At 44.7% G+C, this 22266-nt stretch overlaps 3 protein-coding genes across 3 annotated transcripts; 2 read left to right on the forward strand and 1 right to left on the reverse strand.

Annotated features, from left to right (window-relative positions):
• The first annotated feature begins 174 nt into the window (after window positions 1-174).
• On the forward strand, window positions 175-18679 carry LOC120453078 (3-hydroxy-3-methylglutaryl-coenzyme A reductase). Its single transcript, XM_039637605.2, has 6 exons — window positions 175-770; window positions 14746-15205; window positions 15562-15649; window positions 15779-16354; window positions 16416-18029; window positions 18098-18679. Exons 2-6 carry the CDS (start codon window positions 14794-14796, stop codon window positions 18168-18170), a joined length of 2763 nt encoding a protein of 920 aa, XP_039493539.1. The 5' UTR covers window positions 175-770; window positions 14746-14793; the 3' UTR covers window positions 18171-18679.
• Window positions 18680-18850: 171 nt separating this feature from the next.
• Window positions 18851-20548, reverse strand: LOC120453080 (ran-binding protein 3). The gene is made up of 2 exons (XM_039637607.2): window positions 20394-20548; window positions 18851-20264 (listed from the first exon to the last, which is right to left on the reverse strand). The coding sequence occupies exons 1-2, from the start codon at window positions 20407-20409 to the stop codon at window positions 18925-18927; spliced, it is 1356 nt and encodes a 451-aa protein (XP_039493541.1). The 5' UTR covers window positions 20410-20548; the 3' UTR covers window positions 18851-18924.
• Window positions 20549-20563: 15 nt separating this feature from the next.
• Window positions 20564-22177, forward strand: LOC120453081 (26S proteasome regulatory subunit 6A-B). The gene is made up of 3 exons (XM_039637608.2): window positions 20564-20912; window positions 20980-21400; window positions 21458-22177. Exons 1-3 carry the CDS (start codon window positions 20703-20705, stop codon window positions 22111-22113), a joined length of 1287 nt encoding a protein of 428 aa, XP_039493542.1. The 5' UTR covers window positions 20564-20702; the 3' UTR covers window positions 22114-22177.
• The last annotated feature ends 89 nt before the right edge of the window (window positions 22178-22266 follow it).

Below are 22266 nucleotides of genomic sequence, written 5' to 3' on the forward strand. Positions count from 1 at the left end.
GAAATGAGTGTGCATTTCAGTTAATATAATATTGTTACATCACTTTAAAAACATTAAGATAACGTTTTTCTTTAGTGCGTAAAAACTACTCTATTACTTATTCGATAACAACAGCTGCCAATTATCGATAGCTGAGAGGTTTGGTTTTATGTGAAATTCGCCATCTGGTCATACTTAGCAAACAGCTGTTTCTGCGTGAAGTTGTGTACGCGGAAGAAACAGTGATTCAATTCGTTTGGGAGCTCGCAGCTAAACAGTTTATATTTCCGCACGCCAGGATTTCCCATGGCAGAGAGTCGCCGCGCAGCCAACTAGCCAGTTAGCCCGATCCGCGAGAATATCGATATTTAACCGGGCCACAGCCGCACTGCCAACAACACAAATACAACAAATCGAGTGTGCGCCCTGCAGAAAAAAAAAAAAAAGGGAAAGATAACCAAAACGTAGAGTTTCCGTATGTTTTGCACATTTAACAATTTGTTAGCCAAATAAAGTAGAAATCGAAATACGCGAACGAAAGTGCTGCAATTAGTGGTTATATAAATGTAAGCCAAACAACACGTCGTGCAAGAAACTATGTGGATTCGCTCGCAGAAAGTTGACAAACTGAAAAGAACTAGTTAGCGCCCAAAACTGGAAACCAACTGGAAACCGCACTCCACCATAGAGATCCTCATTAGCATTTCTTTTGTGGATTAAGGCGCGTGTCAACCGTTTGTCAACCATTGTCGATCTCCAAGCAACCGATCGGTTCCTCGTCGAAAAGCAAGGTTAGTTCTGGGTTCTATTTTCGATTTTTTGGGGGTCACCACTCTTCCTCGATAAGGTTCCCCTTCTTTGGCTACAAAATTCCAAGAAGCATACGTTCTACTGATTGGCCAATTGGTTCCCATTGGATACGAGATCGCATTTCCATTGAGAACAACATAATTGGTTGCACATTGGATCCAATTATTTGGTTAGTAGACAGTTATGCAATTGGGGCTCCCCAATCTTATCACTCGGTGGGCAACACGTCGCCGTCTATTAAAAGTTCTTGGCCTGCAGTGGGAACACATGTTGGACAACTTTCTCTTCGAAAAGCAAAAGCCACTTGAGCACGGGAGCGTTGGATGAAGAAAAGATAAATAGATTACTTTGGAGCTGATAGAGATTTTGAAACCAAAAATCAGTTGAAGTAGAAGATTCAAAATTTATATATTTTGTTTAAGTAATATGAACCAATAGTACTGCATTTTAGAGTCAATGCCTTCTTTTTTAGTAACATTACATAGATGTCACATATTTTGCGCATCCTTCCGTGTAAAAAAAAAACCCACTTGAACCAAATCGGCAGGAGTTTACTGTAACATCCTGCTGCGCTGTCAACATTTCATTTGATTTCATTTCATTTCCTGACGCCACTGTGCGTTTTTGGTAGAAAGAAAGTACTACTACTTTCTCGTTGGCAGTTGATTTCCTTGGCCTGTTTCCCACTTTACCAATTCACCAAAAATCGAAATGGGCGACATCTGGCAGCGACAGAAATGCAGACGCGATACACAACTAAATATATATATATAGATATGTATGTATGTATGTATGGTATATATAAAAACCGGCTGAAGGCGTATTACGGTTATGTGAAGTGCGGCAATTTCAAAAATCCAAAACAAATTCCGAAAAAAACGCCGTCGGATGACGACTTCATCTTCATCACCGTCTCAGTCGACAGACAGCAACAGCATCTGGCTATTAAAAGCAAAAGTGAAACATGCCACACAGTCGCCGCCGATGCAGTGGCCACAAAAGCAAAAACCAACAAAAAACAAAAAAAAATAAAAATAAAAATGATGTAGAAAAACATAAACCATAAAACTGCTGCAACAAGTGAAGCAGCTTTGTCAAGTGCATTGCCGCTTCCTTGTTTTTTTTTTGTTGGTTTCATTGCATTTTATTGCTCAGTTTTTGTTGCTGCTGCGCCCGCCAGCCGAGTGAGTAGTAATATTATTCAATTACAGGCCAATCCAGTTGCTCGGGGCGCCAAGAGTTGCGAAAGAGTTTGGGTTTGGGTTTGGCTTTGGCTTGCTTTCTGCTGTGTTCACACTCGATTTTTGTGCCAAGCTCTTGCGCAGACAGCCGAGATCGAAATTATAGTTATGGCATACTGCAGTCAGTCTCGTCAATGTCAATACTCAAATAGATCATGCTACAAAGCAGCTCATTCATGGAATTCCCCCCATACTCAATTCTTCCTTAGTGCTGCTATTTGCTTGACCCACACTGTAAATTCATTGATACCAATTCGACTTGGGATTCCATTGGCGGCGATTTCATAACTTTTGCTCTCACCGCTGCGCGACTTTGGCTTTGCCCAACTTCGATTTGGTTTTTTAAACAAATTTATTTTCATTTAACGCTGGCCGCGCTTCTTTTTCGGTTTTATGGACTGGCATTTTACTCTCTCGTTTCTTTTCTTTATTTATTTTTAATTTTTTTTTTGTACCAGAAGTATGTGTATATATATATGTAAGCCAATGTAGTTTGGGCAGCAGCAACAATAGTCAGGCAGCAGCGACGGACCGAAAAAAAGTGGTTTCAGTGCTGGTAACTTTCTCCGCCACCTGCAAAAGCGCGCGCGACTTGCACGCGTTTTAAACCGCACGCATGCGCAGTACGCTCGTCGTGCCTGTGGTGTATCTGCTGTCTCTCTCTCTCTCTCTCTCTCTCTTTCAACCGCCTGTGCTGGCCTATCTGCACCTCCTGCTCTTCGTGTTGGCCACTGAAATTGGTCATGTGCCGCCCGCCTGCGTACGTGAGTCTGTCCGCCCGTCCGCAGATTGCGCGATTAGCTAAACGCGCGCCAAGTCGCATGCAAAACGCGTGCGCGATTTTCAGCCTGCAATTTCATCATCATCATCGTCATCATGGCAAGCATAATTGTTGTTATTTCTGGCAAATTGCGATGCCAAATCGCCGAGCGATGAGTAAACCCGCAGAAACAGTTTTCTAGTGCCAACAAAAAAAAAAAAGAAAAAAAGTAAATTTACCAAATAACGTAGAATATTGAATAGTGTTTCATAAAAACCGTAAATAATAGATTTTAGGAAATAAATGTGAATATCTGAAAGTTGCTCTTATATTTCCCGAGTGTAGTCGGCGGGTATGTTAGGTATTTCACATCTCCACCCCCATTGATTTCTGGTATTGAGAGCATGACTTTGGAAATCGTCGTTGCCTCTTTTTCCGATCACCTTCAAGCGCTATTGCAAAGCCAAGCCATCCACATCCACATCCACATTCACATTGCACATTGATGGCTACACATTTCCGCCGCTTTAGGCCAACTTCCAACGAAGGCCAGATGCGAAACCCTTTGTTGCGGATGGTCGTAACGAAAACAAAAAAAAAATGGGGCTATAAAATCGATGTTCAATCGGCTCGAATTAGTCCCTACCCCCAAGGGCCCCCTTGATTTGAGTCTCGGTTGTGGACTCACTTTGAAATGCAAATAACTCCGGCTCAAGCACATGCACAAACGCAAATGCAAACAAAAGGCAAACCGACCAACCGCATGCAAATACAAACAAAACCAGCATCTCACGAAACCAACACGCACTTCTGGCATAAACATATCAAAGTTTATGTTTATTAGGCCCGCATTAGAGCCCCAAAAAAAAGATGCAAACAAGGCGAAGATGTTGCTGCAACCGAAACTAATGAAAACTGAGGCACCAGCATGGCTTTTGGGTCCACTAACCAATTAAATCGACCGAAGCGCAAAGTTTTCGTTCGCAAAAGAACGACTTTTTCACCCACTAAACCAAATCGATTTCTTACTTCTAATTGGCTTGCAACAATCTTAAAGTCATCTATCTCAAGACACTCAAATACCCATTAATTAAAGAGATTGCATCACAACGAAACTCGCCTCAAGTTGATGGATATTGAGTAAAAAGTAAAGACAAGTCTTCAAAGAGTTTTGCATAACTCCTCGATCAAAACTGACAGGGGCCACAACTTTTCATTTTATTTCTGGACTTGTGTGCAGTTACTGAGCTGTTGTTGTTGTAAATTGAGGTCGCCAATGAAGAAAAACCAGTCAACATTTTCATGTTCAGGGTTCAGAAGTGGCGTAGTGGCAAGAAAACCGTTGCAACTACCAACTGCGATTTTAGCCTGCGCTTCAGTCTTTCCCACCTGCAATTGCAGGTCTTATGGAGTCTTTAACTCCCCAACCCGTTTTTTGTTCGACACGTAAACGAAAACTCGCCGAACCAAGCAATTGGCACTCCGAATTCGTAGTTGACCGCCTTGAATGCTGATGACTCTTAATGGCAACGGCTGCCAGACGACGCAACACTACCAACACCAACCATACCACCATACCACCAATCCAATCCGATCGGATCACATCGTATCGTATCGGATTCGAAACAAAGCGTAACGCAGGTAAAATGCGTCAACTTTACGCATTGGTTTATGGCATAACCAACTTGCCAACCGGCCAAGTTCGGGGCGGATGCAATTGCAGCTCCCGCTGCCAAGTTGTCTATGTCACATGCTGTTTGCCACATGCTCATGTTGCCACTGCACACTGCGCCCAAAATTTGGTGGGTGCTATAACTTGTTTGAAGATCGCCAAACTGATCATAATTCAGCTATCTAAATGTTATGTCTATATATTTAATCCTCAAAGTATTACACTTGCATTATGATAAAGAAACATAAGCTTGGTAATAACATGTCAGTTACATGTGGTTTAGGAAATCGAATGAATTGAATACTTGCATTTTCCATATGGTTTTCTATCCTTCGCTACATTGCCCTCTTCAATAAAAGATTTCTTTTATAGCATCAATTTCTTGCCGTGTTGCACTAGCAGCTTAAGCAGCATGTTGTTTCTGTGGCTGTTGGCTGTTGTCTGTGTTGGCTGTGTGTCGTGATTTTTATTGTCGCCACCCATGGCTAGGCACGTTGTTTATTTACGCCGGTCAAACAAACTTTGAGCAACGACGTTGCAAGCGAACCAAATATTTGAGCAATGCAGAAGCCGGGCTGTGGCACTTGTCTGCGATCCCCTGGCCCCAGCCAATAAAACGCCCATAATTACATTAACCGAAGCGACTTATTCTCTAATCGTCTTTTGTTTGCCAAACTCTCGGCTGTGTGGAACCGAGAAACTGAGAAACCGAGTAACAAAGATACCGAGGAACTGAGGAACTGAGTAACCTATCACAACCAATCACGCGTACTTGCAGCAAACGGCCTTTTACCAAAAGGTCTGGCAAATATTGCACAAACGCAGCCGCAACGTGGTGAATCTACACTCGTCGTTTGTTTGTTGATTGTTAGTTGTTAGCTGTTGGTTGTTGATTGTTGGTGGTTGGTTCGCCGAGTTCTGCCGGTGGGAAGACATTTGGCGACCCTCACACTGGGTATATAATCAAACTTCAAAGTCAGGCCATTATTATTGGCGAGGTCTTTCCATCGACGAGGAAAATATTTGTGCAATTTATAACATTCTCTTCATGTGCCTCGATTTAATTAATTCCCATAATGCGCCGCTTTTTGCTGGTTGGGAGGTTTAGGGGGGGGAATCTTCGTCGGATATTCCGCAGATAAGGTTGTGAAAACAAACATGGATGTATATGTGGGCTGGCTATTAATCAGATTATAAATGGATTATCGGCTGGAAGACAGGACTTATAAATTAATGATGTGTGCTTAGCTAAAATCGAACAAGATTGGCATGTATGCCACTGATTCATTTTCCCTTATTTAAGTCGATGCTTTCTATTAATCCTGCATTGGTTGTCTTCTTATCTCGGTTCTTTAATTTAGTTTAGAAAATCACTACTTTGTATTTTCCATAGCCAATCAATAGGTATTTGCTGTATGACGTGAGTCTATAAAAATCTTGTTATTGTAAAATACTTCTTGTACTTATACCCAAAATAAGTTCTTATAATTACCCGCTTGACGTAGTGCAAGCGAAAATATTAATGAATGAATATTAATTCTGGCAGTTTATTGGAACGCTATTTTGTTTGGCAAATTGTTGCAGAATTCTGCTTATTTTTCATCGCCATCATCACGTACCAATAAGTTATTACACATTAAGGTTTCCGTTGGCCGTACAATTTATTTCTCAACACGAAATATCTCACACTTTCGCTGACACGATGATTTGCACTTGGCGATCTATTTACTATTTATCTCATCATCAATGTCATTTCAGTGGAAACGATTTTAATTCACGGACATGATTCACTTTGGGAAACTTTTGATTGCAAGTGCTTTCGCATTAATCCAATTGATTTATTCTGGCTAACCTGCTGATTTCGGTCAACGAGGACTGATAGTAGAGTATGCTTGATAAGAACTCTTCGAGCTGCCCGCATAGCGAAAAATCACACACACTCACCATGTGAGCACCGAAGCAACTCAAATCAATTTCTGTTTAAGCCACCAAAAATAAAAAAAAAAAAAGGCATCGGGAGGCGCGGAAATTGCAGGGGAAATGAGTGGGCGGTGGAGAACTCCCTCCCATCGTTTTCATTTCTTTCGTTTTTGGTTTTTGCCCCTATCTCGGCATGTAATCCATGAAGCCGTGTAATATGACTGTGATTGGAAATTGAAATTGCATCCGGCAAACATCAGAGAACCGGCGGAGCGGCGATAAAAATGCCTTTTCCCTTTTTCCCTTCCTTTGCCGAAGGTCGAATTAAAATTCAAATTTGCAACAAGCTGCCAGAAAGCAGAGGCAGCCAACCAAAGTTGCCCACTTTACGAGCGCTTATGTGGCAGATGACAGGCAATGATGATAACCCTTCTCCTTTCCATTCCCCATTCGATTGCGATTCAGATACAGATACATTTACAGATTCAGATTCAGATTCAGATACTGATTCTGATTCAGATAGGGCCTAATGCTAATGATGATGTGTGTGCATCCGAGACATAATGATGTGGGTGTCGCTGTGATTAAAGTGGCCGTGTTTTCAGACGTTTTTTTCTTTTATATTTTTTGTTTGTGTTGGTTTTGGTTTTGGCCAAATGGCAAACCGAGCATGAAGGCAGCTTTACTTAGCGTGATTGCGAATCGTCGCGTCTCAGACAACTGAAACTGGGGATGCGACCGACGCATTGGCAAATAAAAAACAAACAAACAAAACCTTGGCCAAAACATCGCCTATGGCGGCGCATTTCAATTATGGTTTATTTAATAATAGCTTAGATTGCTTAATTTGTTAACAAAGGTTGGTTTATTTCTCGACTCGCGATCGCAGGCGCAACAGTCATGTTAATGGGCAATTAACCGAATCGCGACTACAACGATGGTGATGACGGCGGGCTTCACCAATTAGCTGACTGCCAGCACTGAAATACTTAATATTATTTATAATATATGCAACCGATTTAACGCCAAATGTAATGCCAAGTTGTTGCCTGCACGTGCCGACACCAAAAATGTCGATTAGCCAAAAGCAAGAGGCAAAAGCTGCCACGCAGATGCATTTACTTTGTATTTCAAGTGTGGCAATCCTAAACACTCGGAAAGTGTTTGCATAAAATGAATATGAAATTAATTCGCGTTCAATACCGGCAAACATCACCATGTTCCCAGGAAATACTCGTAATATTCGTATTCCAGGGCTGGGAAGTTAATAGTCTTGAGGAACTTTAGCTTAAGGACGAATTTCAAGGGATGTTAACAATTAAGCGGTTGAATAGCATTAATTAAAATACAATGGGAAAACAGAAGCAATCAAGAGCAGTCTTAATTCCATTAAAGCATTTTGTAGTCATTAACTATGTTGAATTCCCTCGATAAGGTCGTTTACTTTACATCTGCCTTGTTTATCTATGCGAGTAAAAAATAGCTTCAAAATAAATATCTATTTATGTAAATAATACAATACTTCTTATCTTTATCATATCGTTAAACTGATAAGATATACATATAATCTCTGCAGCTTGCTACAGAATCTGAGAATACTTCGTTAAGTTCGTAATTAAATTTCAAATCGAACTGTGTTTACAACAAATAATTTTATTTCTTTCAAATTTTGTGCAATTTTTTATGATGATTTTGAATTATAGCCGAAAATCGATTTTCTGTGTTTTTGCGATTATAAATATAAGTATAACATTGAAAATATTGCTCCAAATATGGAATGTCATACCTCGTTGAGTTCGTAATTAAATTTCCAATCGATATATAAACAAATCATATCCTTCCCTTTGTAGTTTCTAATTTAGAGGGAATTTATGAAATTCCATGCATAGTTTCTCAACCGCATTCTATCAAACTTTTTATTGAAATTTCCATAGTTTGCGTAGTCAAACCCAAGCCCTCGGTTTCTTCCCGTTTTAAAGCAATGACGGCTGAAGCCCCAAAAAAAGACAAAACTTTCTATTTCATTGCGAACGGTTCCGGTTTTAGCCTCGCAGCGTTTTTGGTTCGGTTTTCTTGGTTTTTTGGTAGCTTTTGGATGGTTAACGGCGTTGTGGTCAACGCGAATCGATGGACCAACCGTTAAGTGGGTCAATGTCAAGCGCTGGCCAAGAGGATGAGATGCTGATGGCGGTGATGATGATGATGCTGATGGAGATGATGATGATGATGCTGATGGAGATGATATCGCGATGCTGGAGCACCTGATTAACATAATCTATTGACACATGTCAGTCTCAGCATCGTAACATCGAAACATCTGAAGGAGCGGCCAAGGAATTAATTTGAAACTTTAACTTTGATTTAAGTACTTTTTTCAATTTGAAATCCAACAGTTTGTAAAAGTTTTTCCCTTTGCTGCTGGAGAACAGGCTGAAAAGAAATCTTTTGATGTGCAAAGTCTGTGGGTTTTACTTTGTTTAACTTTTGCCATTGTTTCGCTCGAAAAACACAACTGTTTTTTAAAGACTTCCTAAGGTTTTTTTTTTTTTTTTTTTTTTGGCCCGCCTCACATGCATACAAATTAGCAGCATTCGCATATTTGGTAGAAAGTAAAACTGTTTTTTTCTTCTCATCGCCGTTTGAGTTTGTCGTTTTATTAATTTATTTATTTGTGCCTCACGCGACAACTTTTACTTTTTGTTTGGCAACTTGTAAATTACACAAAAACTGCTGGCAAGCGGAAAAAAATGCTTTAAAAAGTGTTTTAGATTGTTTTCTTTATTTCCCCCGAAGTTGAATGGAAAATGTTTTCGCCTTCTTATCATCTAATGTCTGCATTAATCTACGTGGCAAGTGTTTCTGATTGCTTTTCGAACTCGATTTGGCTTTTATTGAATATCTGAATATCTGGGAATGGCCAATGGCATCGATTGCCAATGGCTGATAAGAATTTGGCCATTGACAGCGAATAAAGTGCCCAAATTAACAACGTCAAAATGAAAGTGCGATCTACGTAGTAAATATCTATGTTAATATTCTGACTTTGACCCTGTTTTTACTATCTTATCGAACCGAATGGGGCCACTTTCCGCAGCACTGGCCCATCAATCCCGTTTAACCCCTTTTCGTGTGCGCCAGTTTGTGATCTATGTGTGCCTTATCAATCTTGCAACATCAACTGGCAACCGTTGGTAATGAGTTGCCCCCAATCCCACGCCACTTGCACTATAAACGCAAATGGTTTTAGCCCTGCCAAATGAGTCACAATCTTCGCCAACTACCATTAGCTACTACCACTGTAGTAGCTATCGGGTCTGATCAGAAAAGAAGTAGAACAAGTGGCCACATGACTCACGCTCTTTATTGCATTCTAGCCAACGATTTGTGGAGAAACGTTGAGAGGCGGAAAACAAGTTGCAAGATTGAAGATCTCCAGACTCGACGGCTACGCAGAAAAGATACATCTGCACATCCGTCCGGTTCCTGAGGCAATTAGTTCTTGTATCTTTACAGTGAGACATGACGTAGCTTACTTTAATACCTCTGCTCAGTCTCTCTAGATACTTAAATATAAATATCATAAATTATCATTTGAGAAAACTAAACTTCTTTTAAGCCTATGAAATATTGATGTACCAAACGGAAAAGAAGTCTTCTGTGAGTGCATACTTCTCATAAATATTTTATGAATAATTAAAAACCAAATGCATTCTAGCCAAACCAACCAGTTTAATTTACTTATTCATTGCCAAGTGTCAGCCTATGCATTTTTTATGAAAAATACCACAAGCGTTCTTTGAAAAAAAGCTATAAAAATTATAAATATTCTTTTCCTCGTTTGGCCGTGAAAAATAAGTGTTTTAAGGGCACACAATGCTGTTATATAAGTGAAAGCAAATAACTTAATCCATAAAATGGCGTTAGAGCCCCTAAATATTAATTGGATAAATTAATGCATGGCCACGCCGAGTGTCCCTCCATTTCTCCGCCCCAAAAATTGAGGTGGCTTGGAACCTGGCTCGCTTTTTGATTCATTATATTAGAGCATATACTGATGAGTTGGCTTTACTTGGAACTTTACACGGTATACAGGTGGCAAATTTGCCAAATTCACTTTGGCCAAGAGCAGTTTATATATGCCCGATGGTCTTAGCCCAAATAATAAACAAACTGTACGAATCTGTTGTCGAATCCAACACTTGTGAGGAAAAGCACATAAACACGTGCGACTGAATGCCTTGGGAAAGTACTGGACTTTCGGGGCAGCTATACACACGGCATTCTCGAATTTGGTTTTGTTTAAATCAAAGTCCAAACTTTTACTCATGTCGATCATATCAAAACCAGCGAATAACAACAAACAGCCATAAATCGGAGGCGTTAATTGCAATAATTTGCATGGGGTGCAGTAGTCGAAAATAAATTGAGGAAAATATATACAAATATTTTAGATGCTAGCCAGAAAAATACGCGTTCACCTAGAAGAATTCAGGCACACTTTTAACACTTTCTTCCTTTTTTTTTTAACTACCTAAGGGGAAAGTCCTAAACACTTGATTAAATTAAGTCAGTCAGGGCTTTTATCTTTTAGCATCTTTGTGCTAAATTCTGGGGTGTTAATTGCCAGAAAATTTGTGCAATAACAAAGCCAAATTATATGGAAAATTTCCGCAACCATAAATAAACATGCTGTTAGCCGCAGATTCCCGGAAAACCCATTCGCCCTCTCCCCAAAAAAACGAAGAATAAAACCAAGACAAATCGTGACGCATCGCGATCTCCCCTTTTTTTTCTGATTTCTGGGTAGCCCGACAATTGGACCCACACCCATTACCCATTGGGCATATTAATTGGGATTGGCGAAGTGACTGCCAGTTCAATTTTGGGAAATGCAAATGCTGCACGCGTCGCTCGATATTTTCGCAGAATTTCGGTTTTATTGGGTCCCCAAGCACTTGGGTTTTACCCCAGTTTCTTTTGTGGGGGTCTCTAAAGAATTTCTTTCTCCCTTTTCCATTGCTACATATAAGTAATAATACCCCCGAAAGTTTAACAACTTTAATTATTTATGCAGAATAATATTGGTAGAAGAGTTTGCTGGAATTCAGAACAGGATTACAATTAAAAGATATGAATGTAAATGCTGCTTTTCCGAGAAAGAATTAAAATGCGCACTCTAAAATGTTCATCTTATGCAAATATGCAGCTTAAATTGTTTAAGATAATATTAAGAAGTACCTAGCTTGGCTATTTCAGATTAAAACCACATTTAACTGCCAACCAACTGAGCTAAAATAAAGTCATGCCTTTATTTTTGGATTTTTACTTGCAGAACAAATGCTCAGTGGCCATTTTTGTTTGAGTGATACTCACTTTTGTTATTTCAGTATTACTATTTGTGTTTTCTTATCAGTTGCTTAGTAGGCGTCATCGTTGAATCGCGTCGATTGTACTTACACATTTTTCTCGCTTTCGAATACATTTATTTATTTTGGTAGTTATTCCCCAGGCCAAATCCTCCTCTATCCTCCACAATTGTTTTCTATGGCCATAAGGTTGAGGTCGGCCGCCACATCCGTTCGGCGAGTGCTTTCAAATGTAAACGAAAAAGTATGCAAAACAATGCAGGCGCACACACAGATACTTTTACGCACACACACACTCACACGCCGGAGCGTTTGTTGCCAAATGAAAAGGTCTTTCGCGCTCCTTGGGGCCGCCGTCCTTGCCCCCCGCCCCCCGCCCCAAAAAAAAAAAAAACGAGAAGAAAGAATACGGTTTTCTTCTATTTCTCCGGATTTCAGTTGCTTTTTCCTGCTGCTCGGGCATTCGGACGTTCTGTGGGGCTAAATTTAAACATTTCGCCATTCAACAGATATTAGCGGCGCCCTCGTTAATTGTTGTTCCCCGCTACTTCGGTTGTAAAACAGCGACCGAGAATAAACATTTGAATGAAAATGAAAAATTTGTCTAATTTCTCGTTGTGCTTTGGCAATTCCAACTCTGCATTTACGTCACACCCGCTCTCAATACGATTTCTTGGGAAGATCACAGGGTGGAGTCCGCACTCCATTGGTTTTCCTGTCATGTTTTTCACACCCATTTGATGGACCTTTGATGGCAAATAATCAACATCAGGCACTGTGGAGCTTTGTTCTAGTGCAAAATGCGTTTTGACTTCGACTCCGCATCATCAGTTCAATTGTTTTCAATGAGGTCCAAAGCAGGAAATTGAGGAAAATTAGACCAGAAAAACAGGAAAACCGCTTGGGAAATTGCAAGTCAGGTCAAAATATTCAACTGCATAATACGTGTGGTTTTATTAGCTCTTGTATAAATATAAATAGAAAGTGTTTTAAAATATTTTTGTAATTGAATGAATGAATTTGACACTGTTTATTTGAGTTTTTCCTTCAAATTTGTTTGTGCGCCATTAAAAGTAAACCAAGAATCAAAAAACGACATTCGAAAATTTCACACTTGAATATTTCAATTATTTTTCGGGGCGTGCTTGCACAGAATATTTTTCGCAGTAAATGAAGATTGTTCCACGGAATTGGCGCTTACTTAAAATCCCCTTGAGAATTTTGCTTAGACAAACATATGATAACTTTACACTCGACTTCTGACATGTACTGACTGACACATGTACTGCTCCCTGAGGATTATGATCTTGATCCACACCCACTCGCAGCCCTGGCCTTTGGCCACCGGGAAACCCCTCCTCCGATTTTCGCCATAAAACACCTACCAAAAATAACCCAACAATTGCCGGCCATTCGCGGGTCTTCCATTTGAGCCACATTCAGTGAGTGAAGGAAACATCACATTTGTTGCTCCGGTTTTTGTATATTGAGGAATTGTTTATGCTTCGCGCTTTTAACGATCGCATTTGGAGGCTTTACTTGCTCACACTGTGGAGGCCCTTGACGTGCAACTTTTGAGTCAATAAAAATCATTACTCGATCTTTCAGTTTGCCTCTAACTGCAAGGGAAACTTCAGAGTGGAATTTTTCGGCAGATGCACTTTTTGTAGTCCATTAATAAAATATGTAGGTTTGAAGTTGCGCAGCTAGAAAATAAAGAACTAAGACTTGCTAGGATACTGAGAACATAATTCTATTAACAGAGTTTCAAAACACTGCATTCTTAAAAGATTGAAATGTTATTCAATCTAATAATTAGTAGTATCATCTTTATCAAGTAGCTTCATCTTTGTAAGTATTTTTCTGTCTCAACCCCAATGGTCGCCTTTTAAGATACCAATTCCTTTTGGGAGCTTAATTCCTGCCAGTGTATGGTGCATCCCATAAAGACCGAAAAGGATGCTTGTTCCCTGAGTGCTGCTGATGGTTTATGGCCTCCAAGGCTTCAGATTACAAAACGCTCAGCCACTTTGGTGCTGGTACTCGTCGCACTCGTAAATCGCCGGAATCCAGCGTCGCCTCTTGGCGTGCCAAAGTGGCATTTGATTTATTTAGCATATTTATTTGTTTATTTTCTCTTTTTTTTTTACAACAAAATGAAAAACATTGTTTATGGACGCCAGATAGTCAGTCCGCTCGCTCCGAAAAAGAGACTGTGCGCCGGCGCAGCGCAGCGCATTTGGGCGGGACTCTTTTGAATATTTATGGCACGTTGTCTAACTGGGGGGCAGTAGCAGAGTAGCAGGGTTGTAGTAGTTGTATTTGTAGCATCACGGTTGAATGGATAGTCTGGAGCTGGCCATGTTTTATGCCGGGCACGTGGTGGGCGAGCGATCGTCCGTCCAGATTGCCCAATGGCTTAATTAAGCCGGTCGCGAACTCTGCCGGCATGCGGCATGCGGAACTTGGACCGGCTTAAACTATCAATCATGGATTTGCATCGCATGGGAATGGTGGAAAGTAGCGATTGCGATTGCGAGGTGGAAGATGGGAATTGAGGCGTGCCAGAGCTCAAGGACACGCAGCCCGTGCAAATCCGCTTAGTGTAATAACGTGTTTCGCCGTTTCCTTTTTACCGCCAAGAGGTCGTCTTCGTCTTTATCGCCAGAGCCTGCGGGTCTGTGAATGTGTCAACAGTTAAATCGATATGTTTTTCCCCCCTGTTGATATAGTTAACTTGCCTTTCCCCTTTTGCCTACGACCTTTTTTTTCACCATTGCTGCCTTGATTATGTGGCGCACAAAAGTTGACTGGCCTGGCCCGCATCCTGGCCTCAAATGTCCTTGGGTTGAATAACTAAAAAAAGAAAAGCAAATATGAGATAAACTACATAAAAGGGTGACCGCTCTCGGTAATTGAGAAAACCCAAACCCCAGTGAGAAGTGTGTTAACTGACGGGCGGCTTATTGCCATGTTTTTTTTTTTTTTATTCCACAGCCAGCCAAGATTGGCCAGATCTGGACGGGATTCGGACACGCCGCAGCCATGATAGGACGTTTGTTTCGCGCCCACGGCGAGTTCTGCGCCTCGCATCCCTGGGAGGTCATCGTGGCCCTGCTGACCATCACGGCCTGCATGCTCACGGTGGACAAGAACAACACCCTGGATGCGAGTAGCGGATTGGGCACAGCCACCGCATCCGCTGCCGCCGCCGGTGTTTCCGGCTCTGGAGCTGGATCTGCAGCAAGTGGTGCCATACCGCCACCAACCATGGGCAGTTCGGCCACCTCCAGTCGGCACAGGCCGTGTCACGGATGGAGCCAATCGTGTGATGGCCTGGAGGCCGAGTACAATGCAGCCGACGTTATCCTGATGACCATCGTGCGCTGCACGGCCGTATTGTACTGCTACTACCAGTTCTGCAGCCTCCATCGCCTGGGATCCAAATATGTGCTGGGTGAGTACTACGGAGACTAAGGGAATTACATCACTCTGGGGCCGTCGATTCGTTTTGGGCGGGAGGCACGTGTGTTGACCAAAGTGGTTAGAACATCCACCGGCATTGTTTGTACCCATCCCCCGAACTATTTTGACGCGCTCCCCCCAAAAATAAGCTGGGAAAAACGCAAACCACACAAGACTGGAATGTTTGGCCAAGATTTTAGAGGTGGGGCAGGTAGAAGTAGTAGCAGGTAGCAACCTGAAGGCGGCCAAACGCAACTCCCTGGCATTTCTCACGTGCGCTCTAAACGATTCGACCTCCGTCCACCAATGCGACTCCAAACTCATCTCGCCTCTTCTCGTCTCTTTCAGGCATCGCCGGCCTCTTCACGGTCTTCTCCAGCTTCATCTTCACGACGGCCATCATCAAGTTCCTGGGCAGCGACATCTCCGAACTGAAGTGAGTAACATTTAAAAATCCCATAAAATATCCCTTAAAATGCTTGTTAGTTTTTAAATCCGTGTCGTAAAAGAAAACTAAGTATGCTAATTAGATTTATAACTAAACACGCCTTCCATTAACTTTCAGGGACGCCCTGTTCTTCCTGCTGCTGGTCATCGACCTGTCCAACTCTGGCCGTCTGGCGCAGCTGGCGCTATCGGGCAGTAACCAAGCGGAGGTGACGCAGAACATTGCACGGGGACTGGAGCTCCTGGGACCAGCCATATCCCTGGACACAATTGTGGAGGTGCTGCTGGTGGGCGTGGGCACACTGTCGGGTGTACAGCGCCTGGAGGTGCTCTGCATGTTTGCCGTGCTCTCGGTGCTGGTCAACTATGTGGTCTTCATGACCTTCTATCCCGCCTGCCTGTCGCTGATCTTCGATCTGTCCCGCTCCGGCGTCGATATGTCTGTGGTGCGTGAGAAGGCGAAGGGCTCGCTGCTCCTCAAGTCGCTAACCGAGGAGGAGCAAAAGGCCAATCCCGTGCTGCAGCGCGTCAAGCTGATCATGACCACCGGGCTGATGGCGGTGCACATCTACAGCCGGGTGGCTTTCTCCGGCAGCGACTACGATGCCGTGGACAAGACCCTGTCACCCACGCTCAGTCTGAATGTGAGCAATAATCGCACGGAATCGGGCGAAATCGCCGACATTATCATCAAGTGAGTTTCAAGGATTTGAAACCAATTCATTGACCAACTAACATAACATCATATTTTTCAGGTGGCTGACCATGAGTGCCGATCACATAGTAATCTCAATTGTACTCATCGCATTGGTAGTTAAGTTTATTTGCTTTGACAATCGTGATCCTCTGCCGGATCAGCTGCGTCAATCAGGTCCAGTGGCCATCGCCGCCAAGGCTTCACAAACCACACCAATTGACGAGGAACAGGATGTAAAGGAAAATGATGCGGAGATTCCAGCTGCAGGCCGCAAACTATTATTTACCATTGAAGATCAGAGTTCGGCCAATGCGTCAACGCAGACGGAGCTGCTGCCTCTGCGCCACCGACTGGTGGGTCCAATAAGGCCACCACGCCCAATTCAGGAATGCCTTGATATACTGAACTCCACGGAAGATGGCAGTGGACCAGCGTCCTTGAGTGACGAGGAGATTGTGTCCATTGTCCATGCCGGTGGCACTCACTGCCCACTCTACAAAATCGAATCCGTACTGGATGACCCCGAGCGGGGTGTACGAATCCGCCGACAGATCATCGCCAGTCGTGCCAAAATGGCGGTCGGCCGTCTGGATGTCTTGCCTTATGAACACTTTGACTACCGCAAAGTGCTGAACGCCTGCTGTGAGAACGTTCTGGGCTACGTTCCCATTCCCGTCGGCTACGCAGGACCCCTGCTGTTAGACGGCGAGACCTACTACGTGCCCATGGCCACCACCGAAGGTGCTTTAGTGGCATCCACGAATCGTGGCTGCAAAGCGCTCTCCGTACGTGGTGTTCGATCTGTCGTGGAGGACGTGGGCATGACCCGGGCGCCGTGTGTGAGATTTCCCAGCGTTGCTCGCGCGGCCGAGGCAAAATCTTGGATCGAAAACGACGTAAACTACCAGGTGGTGAAAACTGAGTTCGATTCTACGTCGCGCTTTGGCCGTCTCAAGGACTGCCACATTGCCATGGATGGGCCACAGCTGTATATTCGTTTTGTGGCCATTACCGGCGACGCCATGGGCATGAACATGGTGTCCAAGGGCGCTGAGATGGCCTTGCGTCGAATTAAACGCCAGTTTCCCGACATGCAGATCATTTCGCTGAGTGGCAACTTCTGCTGCGACAAGAAACCGGCGGCCATCAACTGGATTAAGGGACGTGGCAAGCGTGTGGTCACCGAGTGTACCATTCCGGCAGCCACGCTGCGTTCCGTGCTGAAAACGGATGCCAAGACACTGGTCGAGTGTAACAAGCTGAAGAATATGGGAGGCAGCGCCATGGCCGGTAGCATTGGTGGCAACAATGCTCATGCCGCCAATATGGTGACCGCTGTCTTTTTGGCCACAGGACAGGATCCCGCCCAGAATGTAACCTCGAGCAACTGCTCCACTGCCATGGAGTGCTGGGCGGAGAACAGCGAGGACCTTTACATGACCTGCACAATGCCTTCGCTGGAGGTGGGAACTGTGGGCGGCGGAACCGGTTTGCCAGGACAGAGCGCATGCCTGGAAATGCTTGGTGTCCGCGGAGCGAACGCCACCCGGCCAGGAGACAACGCCAAGAAGCTGGCACAGATCGTCTGCGCCACGGTTATGGCCGGTGAATTGAGCCTGATGGCGGCGTTGGTCAATAGCGATCTAGTCAAGAGTCACATGCGTCACAATCGGTAAATTTTACATCTACTACATCTAATCGAAAACTTTATAATTCTAACTTGTGATCCTTTTCTTGCAGTTCCTCCGTCGCCGTGAGCAGCGCAAACAATCCTCTCAACGTGACCGTGTCCAGCTGCAGCACCATCAGCTAAGATTGGGCGCTGCAGGGGCGCCGACTTCTACCCTTTTGTACATAGAGTCTCTTAAAACGTGCAGGCCAGGCGTTGCAACTCATTTCTTTAGGTGTTACCTTGTAGTTGAATGTTTCACAAATTGCTTGATAAATAACCTGATTGGCCAGGCCACGGAACCGAACAGCAGGGTCCTCCAGATCGGCGATTCGCTCCAAGCCAATGCTGAGGACATAGGACGTGTTGATCGATATCCAGGAGCAGCTGATGCTGCTGCTGCTGCTGCTACTTCCACTTAGATTGTACTTTTCGTCGTAACGCTATTTTTTTCTACCTATATAACTGAATACTGTGTGAAGATCCGCTGGAATCCACACCAGATGCCAGTCAGTGGAGCTATGACCAGGACTAGTGCAAGCGCTGAACTTGTAAAAAGTATTTGCTAAGCGAAAAGTAGTACATAGGGTTTTGTATAGTGACTAAATTAAAACGTTTAATTAGAGCGAGTACGATCGATATCTATATCTTAATTTCGGTTTTTCATTTTTAACAAAAAAAATATAAACACAAAGCGTAATGGATAAATGTCTTTTGTAGACGCTGCTCACGGGTTTACAAATCAGCACTTCATTTTATTTTTAATAATAATAATTATTAATAAATTATTATAATTAATTTATAATAATTCACGGCGCGTTTTATTAATTAGTGGTTGTTGTGAGTGTTGTATTTCTCCATGTATGAATCGTATAAAAAGAACAAGAGCGAGCGGCGGTTAATTCTGATCGGTTGACTCCTTGGCCTCGGCCTCGGCATCGGCATCCTCGTCACCCTCCTCAACGGGCGGCACACGTACATCGGCGCTGCTATCGGGCTGGACGATCAATTTCTTGGGACTCGGACCGTAGCTGTCCGCCTCAGCTGAAATGGCACCCGACGGTCCGGGAGCAGCATCCTCATCATCGTCATCGTGAGTCGTCGACTCCGGCTGCAAGCTAGCCGCTGCCTCAGAGGCGACGCCGTTTTTCGCCTCCTCAACGGAACACTCCTCGGGATGTGAGACCTTGCGCTTGGCAATCCGTTCGCTGAGCGCCTTGTGTAGCTGGGCAATGTCCGCCGGTCGGCCCATGGCCAGGAAGATCTTGACAACGCCAGAGTTGTCGATGGCCGTTAGACGTAGGGACTTTTGGCTGGCCCGCTCCGCCACCATGGCGGCCCAAACTTTGGTGTTGAGCAGCAGGCGCAGATTGCCAGATGTGCGGAACACCACGCGCGAGTTGCCCCTTCCGTCCTTGGCGTCGTTTAAGCGCAGACTGCCGCGACCACGCTCCTCCCAGTTGCTGTTTAGAAAGGCGAATAGCTTGCAGCTCACGTCGATAATGTTGATCTCATCCTCCTCGCCGGTGAAGGTTTCAACCTCCTCGTATTTGCGCTTCTGAGCACGGCTCTCCTCGTACTCCCGGGCCACATCCGTCAGGCTCTTGGCCTCGGCGGACTCCTTGTTGTTATTGCTGCTGCTGCAAATGGATGACGAGGCAGCGGCCTCGCTGGTCTCTGTGGTCTGGGCAGCGTTCTGAATGACGCTTGAGAAGAGCAATGGCGCCGAGGACGACGTAGCAGCGGTGGAGGAGGTGGCAGCCTCCTGGGCTGATCCCGAGCTGCCCGCCGTGTCTGCGTCCGGTTCAGCGGTGACCTGTTCAGCATTGGGGGCCACCACACGCTCATGCACATTCTGGCCGAAGACGAAGCCGCTGGACTGGACATGAGGCATATTGTTCTTGGCTGCGGCAAACATGCTGGAGCGCTCAATGCCATTGCTGCGCAGCTTGGTCAGCGGATCCGGCCGCTCGTCCACCTCGTCGTCCTCCTTGTCGCCAGTGGACTCGGCTGCCGCAGATCCGCTGGCGACCACCTCGTCGTCATCCTCCTCGTCCTTGGACTCGCGCAGAAACGGATTATTCAGCAGGGCGCTGTCTTCCCCAGCGGCCGGGGATGTGGAACTATTGTTGGAGCCGCTGCTGTTGGCCAGCACTGCTGGGCGCAGAACAGCACCGCCCAGGCGCGAAGCCTTCAGGGTGAAGCCACCTCGGAAACAGTTAGTTTCGACTGACGCTTCTGGAAACAAGGGGGAAAAAAACAAGACTCGTTTGTCAGTTTGTGTCTAACTCTTCAAGGGCACGAGATTCGCGATTTTTGGCGACTTTAAGTTCCAGTTGGCACTACAGCTCGTTTTGCTACACTTACCATTATTTTCGGACATTGCAAACAAGGCTACTTGCAATTTTAAAATATAAATTGCCAAATCTTTTACAGAAAAGAGCGTTCTGTGTAAAGCCTGCCGAATTGTTATCGCTGTGTTATCGCTGCCACTATCGATAAGCGCCGGCGATGACGCTCTGTTGTCAACACTGGCTTTCAGTGTTGCTCACTTGCCGCTGAAAAAACAAGAAATTTACAAGTCATCGGCAGAGTGTTTGCCCAAAAAGATCGTCAATAATTGCATTTGAACAAAGAATTACATTCAGCAAAGGCCAACCAACAAGCGTAGTAAACATGGCTCAGACTCTGGAGGATAAATCAATTTGGGAGGACGGCGAGGAGTCGCTGGGCGAGGAGGTGATGCGTATGTCTACCGATGAGATTGTGAGCAGGACTCGCCTGATGGACAACGAAATCAAGATCATGAAGAGCGAGGTGATACGCATAACCCACGAGATTCAGGCGCAAAATGAAAAGATCAAGGACAACACCGAAAAGATCAAGGTAGGGATCACAATAAAACACCTCCTCCCTGCCAAACAGCCTCATTCGTAAAGTACTTCACTATTAGGTCAACAAGACGCTGCCCTACCTGGTGTCCAATGTAATAGAGCTGCTGGATGTGGATCCACAGGAGGAGGAGGACGATGGCTCCGTCACTGTTCTGGATAACCAGCGAAAGGGCAAGTGCGCCGTTATCAAAACATCCACTCGACAGGCGTATTTCCTGCCCGTCATCGGCCTGGTTGATGCCGAAAAACTGAAGCCAGGTGATCTGGTCGGAGTCAACAAAGACTCCTACTTGATTCTGGAAACCCTTCCGGCTGAGTACGATGCCCGCGTCAAGGCCATGGAGGTGGACGAGCGACCCACAGAGCAATACTCCGACATTGGAGGCTTGGACAAGCAGATACAGGAGCTCATCGAGGCAGTGGTGCTGCCCATGACGCACAAGGAGAAGTTCAAAAACCTTGGCATTCACCCACCCAAAGGTAGGTTTCTCACTCGTAAGAATCTCGTACAACCATATTAATCCTTCCCTTTTACAGGTGTACTTTTGTACGGCCCCCCTGGAACTGGCAAAACTTTGCTGGCCCGTGCCTGCGCCGCTCAGACAAAGTCCACCTTCCTCAAGCTGGCAGGTCCCCAGCTGGTGCAAATGTTTATTGGTGATGGTGCCAAGCTGGTGCGCGATGCCTTCGCCTTGGCCAAGGAGAAGGCGCCTGCTATTATCTTCATTGACGAGTTGGACGCCATTGGCACAAAGCGTTTCGATTCGGAGAAGGCCGGTGACCGTGAGGTCCAGCGAACTATGTTGGAGCTGCTTAATCAGCTCGACGGTTTCAGTTCTACTGCAGATATTAAGGTGATTGCGGCCACCAATCGCGTAGACATTCTGGATCCTGCTCTGCTGCGCTCTGGTCGTCTGGATCGTAAGATCGAGTTCCCACATCCTAACGAGGAAGCCCGTGCCCGTATCATGCAGATCCACTCCCGTAAAATGAACGTTAGCAATGATGTGAACTTCGAGGAACTGTCCCGATCCACGGATGACTTCAACGGCGCCCAGTGCAAGGCCGTTTGTGTGGAAGCTGGTATGATTGCACTGCGTCGCTCCGCCAATTCGGTTACGCACGAAGACTTCATGGATGCCATCATGGAAGTGCAGGCGAAGAAGAAGGCTAATCTTAACTACTACGCTTAGGCTAGAAATTTGCAGTTTAACTCCACATTGTCAGCTCCCATTAAAATAAACCATGGAAATGTAACATTCTTTAGTTTATCGATCTGAGTTGCACCTTGAAGACCGCCCTTAAAATAGCATCCCAAAGGCCCTTGAAAGTAACCCAAAACTAAG

This window comes from Drosophila santomea, chromosome 3R (genome assembly GCF_016746245.2).
Source record: "Drosophila santomea strain STO CAGO 1482 chromosome 3R, Prin_Dsan_1.1, whole genome shotgun sequence".
Taxonomy (NCBI): domain Eukaryota; kingdom Metazoa; phylum Arthropoda; class Insecta; order Diptera; family Drosophilidae; genus Drosophila; species Drosophila santomea.

Coding starts and splice junctions, on each gene's coding strand:
- LOC120453078 (XM_039637605.2), top strand. CDS start 14,794: ATGATAGGACGTTTGTTTCGCGCCCACGGCGAGTTCTGCGCCTCGCAT. Junction 15,206..15,561: donor GGGATCCAAATATGTGCTGG/GTGAGTACTACG, acceptor CGTCTCTTTCAG/GCATCGCCGGCCTCTTCACG. Junction 16,355..16,415: donor ATCGCCGACATTATCATCAA/GTGAGTTTCAAG, acceptor CATATTTTTCAG/GTGGCTGACCATGAGTGCCG.
- LOC120453081 (XM_039637608.2), top strand. CDS start 20,703: ATGGCTCAGACTCTGGAGGATAAATCAATTTGGGAGGACGGCGAGGAG. Junction 20,913..20,979: donor ACAACACCGAAAAGATCAAG/GTAGGGATCACA, acceptor CTTCACTATTAG/GTCAACAAGACGCTGCCCTA. Junction 21,401..21,457: donor TGGCATTCACCCACCCAAAG/GTAGGTTTCTCA, acceptor TCCCTTTTACAG/GTGTACTTTTGTACGGCCCC.